The 14,321-nt window shown below is 41.2% G+C and overlaps 1 protein-coding gene across 1 annotated transcript in view; it reads right to left on the reverse strand.

Moving 5' to 3' along the window:
- The window catches only part of samd12 (sterile alpha motif domain containing 12), a 69,012-nt gene that overhangs the window by 13,880 nt on the left and 40,811 nt on the right, over nt 1-14,321 (reverse strand). The window contains exon 4 of the mRNA XM_007903225.2: nt 12,333-12,473. Within this exon, the coding sequence (XP_007901416.1) occupies nt 12,333-12,473 (141 nt within the window). The remainder of the gene's footprint in view (nt 1-12,332; nt 12,474-14,321) is intronic.

Raw genomic sequence — 14,321 nt, forward strand, 5'->3', positions numbered from 1 at the left:
GCTTCACTACCACTCCTTAACCTCCTGCCTGTCACACACCCTATCCTATCCTTGACTGATACTATTATCTATACATTCCCTGAGCCTCAGGGGAATGACTGGCTCCAGGATGAAACTATCCAGGAAGCACTCACTGTCCCTGATCCTGCGCAATGTCTGCACCTCGGATTCCAGCTCAGACACTCTGAGCTGGAGCTGCCTCAGTTGCAGACATTTGCTGCAGGTGTGGTCACCCGGGCTCAGTCTGCCCTCCAGCAATTCCCACATGTCACACAACACCTGCCATGCCGTTATCACCTCTCCCACCCCCACTGTGAATTAAAGTTTTATTTAATTAATATATTATTATTTTTTAAAAGTTAAATTCTTAATTAATTTTTTAAAAAAATATTTTATTTTTAGTGTTGTTAATTAGTTCTTAGCTGTTAATTTACTGTTAGTTAGTAGTTAGTCGGGAGGACGTCCCAAGGCGCTGGGACGTCCTCCCGCCGTGAAAGGCGCTCAATAAATGGAATCTTGTTGTTGTTGTTGTTGTAGTGTTAGCTGTTAGTTTACTGTTAGTTAGTAGTTAGTGTTAGCTGTTAGTTTACTGTTAGTTAGTAGTTAGTGTTAGCTGTTAGTTTACTCTTCCAGAATGTTTTGATTGTGATGTCTGTCTGATGTCACTTTTTAATTTTCCCGCAGGTCGCTTGTTTTTTTTATCTCTCTCCTCGCTCTGCTCTATCCCCCAGTGCCTTCGCCGCCTCCTCCCTTTCCTCCTTCAAGGCCGGTCTCAAGACCTTTCTCTTTGACCGTACCTTCAGCTCCCCTCTCGACTCTCTACCCCCTCCTCGCTCCCTCCCTTCCCTCCCCTCACCCTGACCACTTCCCCCCTGCTCGGGTCCTGGCCCAACTGTCCAGCGCCTTGGGACGTCCTCCCGACGTGAAAGGCGCTCTATAAATGGAATCTTGTTGTTGTTGCTCCTGACTGGCTGACTGCTCTCCTCGCTGTAGCTTTTATCCCCTCTGCTAGGTCTCGGTTCCACCCCTCGCTCTCCTGCCTCTGCTCCTGACTGCATGTGATTCTATGTGATGCATCATCAGCCTTGACCTGAGCATAAGCATTGACCCAATTGTGGAATTTCAAGGTCTTTGTTCAACAGGGAGCAGGACAACAGCTGTTGGCAAAGGTCGGGATGAAAACATCTTCAGGGAGCAGTTACTGAATTGGAGCCATTAGTGACATCAAGACAACAACAAGATTACATTTGTATTGCGCCTTTCACGTCGGGAGGTACAAGAATAGGTGAAACATCATTAGTGTATTGAGTGTGATCTCTACTGCAATAAATAACTGTGATGGAGGCAGTGAGGTACACCTTAAAATAAGATGCATTTGCTTTTGGCTTTTTATAATTCTGCTGACATTTTTTGATTAGCAGCGAATGATCATTTATCTGGGGAACTGCTGATTTGGCTCCTGTGAGAAACTGGGAGAAATGTCCTTTATCTTTTCAAAGTGCAAACATGGGTCTTAAACCCCAAACCTTCGGCCTCAAGAGGCAAGAATTCCTATCAATTCTTAGCCATGTCTGGTTTATTTTTATTGTTCCTCTTGCAAATGTTAATGGTGGACGTTCTTAGCCATGTTCCTTGGGAGTAAATGAAACCAGTCCATCGTTTGCATATGCAGCACTTCCATCTCCATTAAGGAACAAGAGAAGGAATTTGATTTATAAATGGCACCCTTTTTGTAGCTGTAAATTTACTGACCTTATTAAATCAACAGGCTGTTCAGCAGTCTCACTTAGCAGAGTAAACCAATCAAATTGAAACCCAAGCCCTGTGGTTGTTTTCCGGTGCAGTTCAGTGCCTGGCAAAACCAATCATTCTGGACTAAATTAGACCTCGGTGCAATCAATCTCACTGCCACCCAATAAGTCAAACCTGCTCTTGTTCTCGGCTTCTGTTCCTGAATACGAAGCGAGTGAGAGAAACGCAGGCAGGCATAATTAGTGCAGTGTTCTGTTGGAGGCAGCATTGAAATGAATTCTAAGCAATGGAGGGTTAATGAAAGGATACATTTTAATGAAACTGGTATTTCTGGATTGCAATATTAAATCTTTCCCCCTCGATCAGTGAGCTAGAAAATCTAGCATGTTAGGTAAGGTAACACACAATTTTTTAAAAACACACAGTGTAACCTATGCCTGAAATAAATCTGGATAAAATATGATTCCCTTCACATTGTATTCAAAATGCTACCCCTTGTGGAAGGTGCTATACAATTGCAAGTTATTTCTGTTGTTGCTGTATTGGTCTTCTCTAATAAAATGGAAATAAGGTGGGGCTACACCTTGGGTTATCTGTCCATACTGATTAGATTGAGGTCAAACCTGGTAGAACGACAAGTGGGGAGAATACTTTCTTCATTTTTAACTATGGGATGAAGAACTTAGTGAATTTTTGAAAATAGTAGTAACATAGCCTCATCAAAGTAGAGGTCCTGATATGGGCACCTCATATTGGTGGTAAAGATATGTGGAGTACAATTACTGTAGAGATTTCACAACATCACAAGATTGGCTTGGATGTGAATCTGCGGCCCATTTTGATTTCATCCTTCCAGAATACCCACCTTAGTGTCTCTCCATCATTACAACACCAACAACAAAATTACATTTGTATCGTGCCTTTCATGTCGGGAGGACTTTCTCAGGTGCTGGATTACATCAAACTGCTTTATAAACCAGTCCAGTGTCCTGGCCTTTCTTGGTAGCATATTCCATTAATCCAATAATTCCATTAATTGTTGCTCATGGCTCATTTCTCCAACACTGGGGACCATGTTCGTTGCTCTCCTCTACACTCCCTCTAGGGCCTGGGCCGTCCTCTTTTGTTTTGATGATTCGAAGTACGCACAACAATGTTCCATAAATGGCAATGAGGCGAATGAGCAACGTTATTTGGGTGGATTGTTCACCAGGTACCGTGAAAGACTGTCTTCTCTTTTCAATTAGTACAATAGGATTTTTAACATCCACCTGAGAGAGCCTCAGTTTAAATTCTCATCCAAAGGACAGATTTCTCAGTGAAGTGTCAGACTTGAATACAAGTCTCGACGTGGGGCTTGAACCCACACCCTTCTGACTCAGAGACAAAAGTGCTACCAACTGAGCCAGTCTGACACTAATAGCTTCATTCAACTGCTAAATGATTCACTAGTGGGAATAACTTCTCTAAAATAATCTCCTTGGAGAAATGGAAACTGGTGGATTCATGACAATAGAGTTTGAATCTCAGTAACTCAGCACGCAGGAACCAGAGCCTAGACTGTAAAGAATGGTAAGAAACAAAACGTCTTTTGATGACTAGAATCTTTTGAAGAAGTACATTTATGGAGAACGAGATTAAGATTTCAGGCTCTTGTCAAATCTCAAATGAAAAGCCTCCTCTTCCAAACCTTGACACCACTAGATGCTCTCCTACAGATTTTTCTGTCCACAGGGAAACAGTACAAGAAATGGTCTCTACATGAATGCTTGATGAGCATTGGAGATAAAAGAATACTGTCAGGATATCATACTTAAGGTGTTGGAATGAGTAGAAATGAAGGTAATGTTTCCTCGACAGGGCAAAACCTTAGGCAAGTTTCCTTATTCCACCCACGCCTCTACTTACCTAGAAGTAAATAGGAACCCGATTGTTAGTCGATTGGTGAATCACTTTTCCAGGAGTAATAATCCCTTCAAAAAAAAAATATTTGGTCACTCAATCCATGATTGTTTGTGTGACACTGTTGTGTGCAATTGACTGCCGTGTTTTGTCCACAAAATATACAGTCAATTCACTTTACAATGCAGGGTGGGGGAAGAGGGAAAGGTGGGGAAAGAAAGTATAACACCAGACACTGGGTTAATCTAACCAATGTGGTTAGATGTCAATCTTTAATTACAAATCTATTCTTAATTGAAATCAGAGCCCGCAGCTAACAGTGCCTTTTGTCACACTACTAGATTAGTTAGAAAATAATTACGCTTGCTGTACTTTACAAAAGATGAACACTTCTACACCACCTTTAATTTGCAGAAACTCTTTCATAATGCAATTTCTGTATCAATACAGTACATCTCAGTGAATGTTTTGCTTAAATTGACATATTTTGCTTAAATTGACAGCAAAATTATATCTAATGTTGCAGTTCGCACTTAATATTGTTGTATGGTTAAGTTATTGTTCAATTGAATTAGACATTTTGTTTGCTGTCCGTAAGGGGAGTTGTAAATGAGGATAGCAGTAGATAGTGAATATATGAAATGACTGCTTTTTGGGTGATTTTAAACAAGTTATTCAAGTGCTAGGACCTTGAGATTACTGGGCAGAAATTCTACATGGGCTCAAGGGATTGAAAACCAATAATTTCCCTAGAATAGATTAACCATATCAGAGGATTAGCAGAAAAACAAATTTGACTGTGATTTTGAGAATGTCATTGAACCCTAAGGACATTCAGCCAAACCCCTGGAAACAGTCAGTCAAGTTTGGACTCATCTTCAAGATGATTCCAGCAGATGTTTATGCTGTTTCATGTTGTCTTATAGTAATGAATCATTTCCTTTCAATTCTTTTTCTACCTTTGATCATTTTGCAAGAATTTCCTGTTGCATTATGCAAAAAGTACATTGATCCATTCTTTTGGGTTTGGGAGAAGTCTGTTACAATGTATCGTGGTATAGTGCTGATGCTTATATCCGCTGTGAGGTACACCTGGCTTCCAATGCTTAAACAAAATGACTACTGGGTTATTAATGATGTCATTTCCTGCACAGAAGCATTGCTGATATTATTTGCCATTTGTTGTGAATGGACAGTATAGAATCATAGAATCATACAGCACAAAAAAAAGCCATTCGGCTCATCGTGTCTGCTCCGGCTCCGAAAAGAGCAATCCCATTGGCCCGCTTTCACTCCTTAGCCCTGCAATCCTGTCCTCTCCAAATACCCATCTACTTCTCTCTTAAAAGTTCTAGGAAGTGAAAATAAAGGATCTGGAAAGCTTACATAACTAGAAAATTAATTTTGTGAATTGCTGCTTGCTTATAACTTTTGAAAACACAGTGATTAAAACATCAGTTAGACAATATTGAAGCAGAATGGTAAGTTTGGTGAGTGAAAATTCAAAAAGGTTTTTCAAAAGACAATTTAGTACAAATGTGTCTGAAGATCTTTTTCACCATTTCAACAATTTCAAAAAGGACCTTGGAGCTGGTCAGATTTCTAAAATAAATTGCCAAATGATCATCTTTTCACAACCTGGTTTTAACATTGAGAAAACTAATAAGTGTTTAAGCAACACAAGTGAGTCAGGCTGCTAAGGTAAGATTTGCAGAACTGTTTTACATTATAAAAGAAATTGCAGCAAAGACGGAATTATAACCATCTAGCCAATTGAGCCAAAGCTGGTGCTAACTCCCCCCACTGGAGCTATCCACTCAAATTACAATCAACAACAATAACAACTGTATAGTGCCTTCCACACAGGGTAGCATCTCAGAGTGCTTAACAGTGGCAGAGCCTGACTCCGAGCTGGTGGGGCGAAAGGGTGACTGTAAGCACGGTTGAAAAGGAAAGTTTTCAGGTGGAACTTGAAAACGGAGAGAGAGGGTGGAGGGATTGAGGGTGGGGGCAGGCCAGAGCCTGCTTTAATAATTAAACAGGGAGAAAACTGCTGGGAAATGAGAAGACAAAATGAACATTAAAACTGAATCCCAATTAGTCAGGACTGGTTATATAACACTTCACTGTTTCCCCTTTAATTACTTTTGGCTTTTTGCGTACGACTTTTGTTACCAGCACTTTAATGAGACTCCTGGGGTCTCACAATTAGTGTTTTAAAATCACTTTACAAAACTTCAAATTCATTCTAAACAGAATTATCCATCAGGGCCAATAACATCAATTACTGACACAGGATACGCATTTTACAAGCCATGAGTACATATACAGAAAAAAACTATATTCTGATTAAAAGATAGAACCTTGTAAAAATACTGCATGTATTTTTACCAATATGCATCTAGTACAGCTCATAGAATGGGATAAAAAAGCAGTGTAAATAGTAATTATAATAATCTATATGGAATTTCATAAGGCATATTTGATGTCGGGAAGATGTTCAAAGTGCTTCACAAGATTTGCGATAAAGTTTGGTGACTGTGTATTTGTAAGCACATAGCCAATTTTTCCACACAGCAAAGCCCCTCAAATAACCATAAAGTTTTACCTGGGGCACTGAAAACGTTACCAAAAAGTATTAGTTTTACTTAAAAGTGAACTAAATCAACAACAAGAAAATTACATTTGTAACGTGCCTTTCACGTCGTGAAAGGCGCTATACAAATGTAATCTTGTTGTTGTATTGACGAGCAGCTTATTTCAAATGCTGTACAGTTCCCAAAATAATCATAAAGCAGCAGAGGGACCATTAGATGAGTGCAACCACCACAGATTTAAAAAGAAATTGAAGACAAATTCATTCACCTTTCATGAACAAAAGAGGGAGTTCAATTATTTTTAAAAAAAATACACATCTTTTACCAGCTCTCACTGAGGAGCTATCGAGAAATGGACGATAGAGATGCTCTTTTGATGTTACAGCCAGTGAAGCTTCATTCAGCAGCTGGCTTGGCCTTACCTAAGATCAAAGTTGAAGAGCAGAGTGGATAAAACAATAAAAGTGCTGCATTTTCAAGAGCTATGATCAATGGGCTGGTCAATGTATTGTACCCCTAAATATTGACCTCACTTGTCTAATTTATTGACAACTGAGGTCAGTATTTAGACAAGCAATATAACCAGGAATTCTAATATGAATATGATGCCAACCACTGAATATCAGATGAGAAGACACATACCTTCATGAAGCTTGGTGAAAATCTAACAATACTGAGTTGTTTGGATACAAAGGTTTACAGGCCAAGGGCAAGAGTGTGCTTGTATTTGAGTTGGCATAAACTATCATCCTGAAAAATATTGGATTACATAAAGTGATTAATCTACCTGGTTGAAACAGAAGGAAACACAGAATGTTTTGTAATGTGATTTCACGCTCAACCACCATGTTAAAACAGGTAAATGCCCTCAGTCAAGACAAAGTAGTTTTGTTTGTGTTATCCATTTCAACCAATATAGGGCGAAACCTTGGGCAAGTTTCCTTACTCCACACGCCTAATAATTATCCCTCCAAAAACCCCAAACAATAATAAATTGGTCATTTTCAATCTACGACTGTTTGTGGGAAATTGCTGTGCGCAATTGGCTGCCGCGTTCGCCCACAAATATACAGTCAATTCACTTTACAGTGTGTTCTGTGAAGCGCTTTGGGACTTCCTCGTGACGTGAAAAGCGCTATATCAAATGCAAGGATTATTATTATTATATAGTTAAACTGCACTAGGAAAATTACAGGCACTCTCATGGCATCTCAGTCATACACCTGTTTGCTAATAGCACTTGTAGCCCACTCAATCCATGACTGTTTGTGGGACACTGCTGTTCGCAATTGTCCCCCGCGTTTCACCCACAAAATATACAGTCAATTCACTTTACTGCTTATGCTGTGAAGCGCTTTGAGACATCTAGAAGATTTGATAAGGCGCTATATCAAATGCAAGTATGATTGTTATTATTCGGTATACTGTGGGCCTGCACCAGACCAAGAAGTATGGTACACCCAATCTCTGGCACTATCTAGCCGACTGCCCACCCTATTAAATAACTGCTTTTGGGATTGTCATGTTACCTCTGAAGTCACTTCCTCCACTCAGTACATGCCTGCTGTATTCACAGAGGTTGCATATGCTCCCCCTCGGTGACATCATCCGCAGACATGGAGTTAACTTCCACATGTATGTGGATGACACCCAACTCTACCTTTCCTCCTCTACTCTCAACTCCACGACCACCGATGTCCTGACAGTCTGCCTGTCCGACATCGAGTCCTGGACGAGAGACAACTTTCTTCAGCTCAACGTGCGAAAAACCGAGGCCCTCCTGATTGGCTCACGTCAGCGCCTCCGCACCTCAGGCGCTGACACCATCAGCATCCAAGGCTGCACTCTCCACCTCTCAAAGCCGGTCAGGAACCTCGGCGTTTTGTTCGACCCTGAGCTGTCCTTTCTCCCTCACATCCGCACCACAACTGGCACCGCCTTCCATCACCTCCGGAATGTCGCCAGACTACGGCACTACCTCACCCCTCACGCTGCTGAAACCCTGGTCCACGCCTTTGTCACCTCAAGGCTGGACTATGGGAACTCTCTCCTCGCCGGCCTTCCCGCCACCTCCCTCCACAAGCTGCAGGTCATTCAGAACTCTGCAGCTCGTGTACTGTCCCGCACCAGGCTTCGGGACCACATCACTCCCACCCTCACTCGCCTCCACTGGCTCCCCATCCCCCAGAGGATCGAATTCAAGATCCTCATCCTCACCTACAAGGCCATTCACGGCCTTGCTCCCTCCTACCTCTCCAACCTACTATCCCCCTACCTACCTGCCCATACCCTCCGTTCCTCTGGCTCCGGTCTGCTCCACGTCCCCCGCCCCAACCGCCCTACCATCGGTGGTCGGGCCTTCAGCCTCTCAGCCCCGAGGCTCTGGAACTCCATCCCCCAGTGCCTTCGCTGCTTCCTCCCTTTCCTCCTTCAAGGCCGGTCTCAAAACCTTTCTCTTTGACCGTGCCTTCAGCTCCCCTCTCGACTCTCTTCCCCCTCCTCGCTCCCTCCCTTCCCTCCCCTCACCCTGACCATTTCCCCCCTCCTCGCTCCCTCCCTTCCCTCCCCTCACCCTGACCATTTCCCCCCTGCTCGGGTCATGACCCAACTGTGCAGCGCCTTGGGACGTCCTCCTGACGTGAAAGGGCTTTATAAATGGAATCTTGTTGTTGTTGTAAAGCTCTATTAGTATGGTGCTCCACAACACTAGGATAAACATCAGTAGCATAGAGGTTCATGACAGCAATTTTTCATACAGCAGATGCTTGACCTTGATTTGTGTAAGAAGGGTTCAATTGGAGGTTAGATACCATTTCTTTAAAGCTTCACAGTTGTAAGCGATCAATATTCTATTTTTATCTCAATTCGGTTGATTCCGATCTTGACTGTGACCAGCTATGCTTAAGGTGGGCACCCAGGAATTCAGGTAGTTGTCTTGATGTTCTAAACACCCTGGATATCGGATCCACTACAACTGTACAATTTATACTTGTATATAATGCCTTTCACTTCAGGAGTACATCCCAAAGTGGACCTGTGCTCAACTGAAAGAGAGGTTCATTTTGAGGTGTACCTTGATAGAGGGAGGCAGCAAGTTGGAAGGACCTGGCAATTGATTTCCAGAGGCAAAGGCTGAAAGCCTGTCCTCCAATGAAGCAAATAGGGCAGAGGATACAGAGTAGGTCGGTGTTAGCCGAGCGAAGAGAACAGGTGAGTTGGTATGGGTGAAGGAGGTTGCAGAGGAAGGATGAGTGAAACCATGGAGTGAGTTACATGTGAGAATGAGAATCTTGAACTCGTTCTACTGGGGAACGAGGAGATAATGGAGCTGAGCTAGGATTGAAAAGTTAATTTAAAAAACTATCCATAGTAAGTTAGAATGTCAATTTTGACTTGAAACAATTGCAGTGTAAAGTAAGGGCATTAGCCATTGAACCACTGGGCAAGTCCCACATCATTCTCAATGTCTAAATTAATGAAACTGGGATAAAAATAGAATGTTTGTCCTTTAGGGAGAGATCTAAGGAAATAGTATCCAACCTACAATTATGCCTTTTGACAGCACAAACAAAGATCAACCATTTGCAGTACAGAAAATTGCTGCCATGAACCTCTGCCCTATTCCACTGTGTGCTGGGGCAGCAACAGAGACAGAACTTACAAAAAGCAACCACTGCTGAACACAAACCAAACACACTTGCTTCACAATTCTTATTTCACGTCAATAAAACATCAGTTTAGATAGGTAGCCTGTGGACCAGTGGAGTGATAGGATGCTGTTCTGTTTCACAATTCTTCACAAAAGGCATCCGTGTCAGATGGAATACATTTAAAAAGTGGTTATTGAGAGCAAGACCTTAACATTTCAAAGAGAACTGGAAAAACAATTGAAGAGTCAGAACACTAAAGAAGGAAAGAGTAGGGAAGTGGAATTACAGAAGTTAACTCTAACAGTCAAGTTATCCGCATTTTAGAGTTAATTGATTGGGGGCCTGCGTATAGTAAATTCAACCTAACCAGGATCACAAAAACTCAAGATTGAGCACTTGACACTTGGTTCAAGAAGCAAATGTAGGAATAACGCAGTCGGAGTGTAATAACATTAGCAGTGACAGTTATGGCTGACAAACAAACATATCTAAGTTTAAGGAGAGCAATGCAATTTTAAAGCAGTGCTTATCGAATAGTACAATTATTCTATCTCCAGCAATATAACTAATCCTAAATTAAAGTTGCCCATCCAGTATAGTCAAAACAATAAGGTATTTAACACTCTCAATAGGCAAAGTGCAATAATTTATTGTTAGAAAAATCTTTTTAAAAAAATACTCGGTGATATCACTGACTGCCACTCAATATCCAATCACATCCTGTCAGGACTTGAACTAAACAATTATTTTTAATGTTTCAAGTGCCATTTTAATGTTTCATGAATTTACTGAGCTTGAAAGCTAGCTAAAGGTTGTTTATTTAATTGCAAATCATATTTTGTATTAGGCATTATTTCTCAATTTCACAGACAATGATATTCAGCAAATGCCAAGAATTTTGCTTTGATCTCTCCTTTCAATTTTATACACACTGGAGTGAAATGTAATATTTATAAAGCTTTTTTTTCCTTTACAAACTACTCAGATTGTCTTACAATGAAGTATGATGCAAGGCACACCAACTGCAGCCAGCTATCTAGTCATATAGCTGTCCTAATGCAATCAAAAGATGAATTAGATTTTCAGTTGCATGACAACCATATAACAAATGTATGATGACAAATACCTCATAACAGAACGGAAATGATTTTCCACTCTTTCATCTTGGCTCTTTGGACAAATAAAGCCATTTTACAGAAATTATTGATGAAACAAACTGGATATGAAGTTTTTACTTATTAAGATTAATACATAAAGAACCAACACAGACACGATAGACTAATGCACTCCTTCAGTGCTCTACGATTCTCTTATTCGAATGTATTCTGAATATGCTGCCGCATGTGAAGGGTGCTATCTAAATGCAAGTTATTATTGCATAAAAGCATAGAAATCTACAGTGGAGAAAGAAGAAATTTGGCCCAACGAGCCTGCACCAGGTACAGAGCAAGGAGATAGCTTCAATCCCACTGTGCTGCCTTATCCCCATACCTCTTCAAGCCCCTCGCTATCAAATGTCTGTCTACTTTCCTCTTGAAAGCTATGATGGACTCAGCCTCCTCTACCCTACTCAGCAGGGCATTCCATATCCCAATTACTCTCTGGGTGAAAGAATTCCTCCCAAATTCTTTTACTCTTCTTACTGACATCTTATAATTACATCTCTTAGTAAATGACTCCCCTACCAATGGAAATAATTTCTTTCTATTTACCTTAACAAAACCCCTCATGATTTTGTACACCTCAATCAGGACCCCTGTGAACTTTCCCTGCTCTACTAAAAAGCAGGCCCAGCTTCTCCAATCTATCCTCATAATTGTAATCCTTCACCCCCTCGAAAACTCCTCTGCACCTCCTCCAAAGCCCTAACATCCTTCCTGAAGTGAGGTGCCCAGAACTAGATGCAATACACCAGTTGTGTCCTAATCAATGATTTATACAAACAGCATAAATTCTTTTGTATTCTATGCCTCTGTGTATAAAACCCAGCATACAATTAGCCCTCTTCACAGCCATTTGTGATGGCATTTTCAATGGCTTATGTACCTGCACTCCCAAATCCCATTGTTCCTCAGTTCCCTGTGAGTTATTGATTCTATTTCCTGCTTAATTTTCACTGTAGTTTGTGTACATTGGAGTTTTTTCCCCAACTTTATATTTAAATGCTTCCTTGTAACTTAATTGCCCCTGAACGTCATAAAGAAAATGCAAATCATCATTTACTTGGACACTAATAAAAAGTTGAGAATCACAGAATCATGCTAACAGCGCAGGAGGCCATTTGGCTCATCACAGCTGTGCTGACGCTAACTCACTCCTCCACTTGGTTCCACTTTCCTCAAACCTAAAGATATTAAATTCTTCACCGTATACTAATCCAGGTAAAGATATCCCTGCCCACCCCCACTCCATTTGTGACTACAATCCATACCTTGTGTAAGTAGCTGTAAGTTTCGAACTTCTTCTCGGACCCTCAGGTGCAAGACTTGCTGCAGGACATGTTGCCGCTGAGTCTCTAGAACGATACCCATTCGTTCCAGCTTCTTGTCAGTCAATCTCAAAAGTGCCCGACCTAAAAGGGCAATGGTACAAAAAGACATATGTTTTTTTATAAATTGGTCCAAGTATGCCAATGAAAATACATTCATACTACATGAGGTGGGAGGGTCAACCTAATTAGTTATAGAATTTTTTTGACCCCAAGAAATGCATTCACTATGAATTTCCAACATACAAAATTATTCAAGGAATGAGGTTGTTGTGAACCTTTTTTTGGTAGTGGGGGGGGGGGGGGGGGGGGGTGGGGGGAGAATAAATATTGTCTCAGGGCTCCTCAAAGCATATTGGCAGTCCAAAAAAATATATTTCTTTCAGATCCAAACCAAGGCTTTCTTGACCACTAATATCTAATCTCTGAGAGAACACATTAGGACTTCATCTCGTTCCTTTCTAGCTGCAGCGATTGTAAATACACGAGGTGGGAACTAAGGGTAATTACTGTCAAATACAATGAATGTTGCTGCAATCAAATATGGCAGCCAGATGTGCCAAAAAGGTCTAGAGATGGTTTGTCTTAGATTATCATAGAATCATAGAATTATACAATTATACATCACAGAAGGAGGCCATTCAACCCATTGTGTCTGATAGCTCTTTGAAAAGAGCTATCCAAATCAATCCCACTCCCCAGCTCTCTCCCCATAGCCCTGCAAACTTGTCCTCTCCAAATAATTATCTACATCTCTGTTAAAAGTTGTTATCGAATCAGCTTCCACTCTTTCAGCCAATGCATTCCACATCTTGCTGTGTGAAAAAATTTCTCGGCAACTATTTTAATTCAGTGTCCTCGGGTTACCGACCCATCCTCCAGTGGAAATAGTTTATCCTTGTTCAGCCTATCGAATCCCCTCATAATTTTGAAAACTTCTATTAATTCTCCTCTTAACCTCCTCTGCTCCAAGGAGAATAATCCTAGCTTCTCTAGCCTCTCCTGATAACTGAAGTCCCTCATTCCTGGTACCATCCTGGTAAATCTCCTTTGCACCCTCTCCAATGCCTTGACATCCTTCCTAAAGTGTGGGGACCAGAACTGAACACAGTCTCCAGCTGAGGCCGAACCAGTGGTTTATAAAGGTTCATCATAACTTCCTGACTTTTGTATCCTATGCGCCTATTTATAAAGCCTTGTATCCCATCTGTTTTTTTAACAGCTGTATCTACCTGTTCTGCCACCTTCAAAGATTTACTTATATGAGCCCTCAGGTCTCTCTGTTCCTTCACCCCCTTTAAGATTCTGCCATATGGCCTCTCCTCAATCTTCCTCCCAAAATGCATCACTTTGCATTTCTCTGCATTAAATTTTATCTGCCACGTCTCTGCCCATTTTACCAGTCGGTCTAAGTCTTCTTGCAATCTGCTACTATCCTCCTCACCGTTTGCTACTTTTCTTAGCTTAGTATCATCTGCAAACTTGGAAATCGTACTCCCTATACCCAAGTCCGGGTCATTTATATGGATCAAAAACAGCAGTGGTCCCAATACCGACCCCTGGAGGACACCACTGCACTTCCTCCAGTCAGAAAAACAACAGTTCACCATCACTCTCTACTTTCTCTCTCCCAGTCGGGTCTGTATCCATGCTGCCACCGTCCCTTTCTCCCTTGGGCTTCTATTTTGCTTACAAGTCTCTTATGTGGCACTTTATCAAACTTCTTTCAAAAATCCATATAAACTATATCAACTGCACTACCTTCTTCCACACTCTCTTCATCAACAAACTCTATCAGGTTTGTTAGTCATGATTTACCATTAATAAATCCATGTTGGCTGTCCTTTATTAACCCAGATTTTTCTAAGTGAAAATTTATTTTGTCTCGGATTATAGTCTCTAGAAGTTTATTTTGTCCCGGATTATAGTCTC

This window comes from Callorhinchus milii, unplaced genomic scaffold (genome assembly GCF_018977255.1).
Source record: "Callorhinchus milii isolate IMCB2004 unplaced genomic scaffold, IMCB_Cmil_1.0 Scaffold2, whole genome shotgun sequence".
Classification (NCBI taxonomy): Eukaryota; Metazoa; Chordata; class Chondrichthyes; order Chimaeriformes; family Callorhinchidae; genus Callorhinchus; species Callorhinchus milii.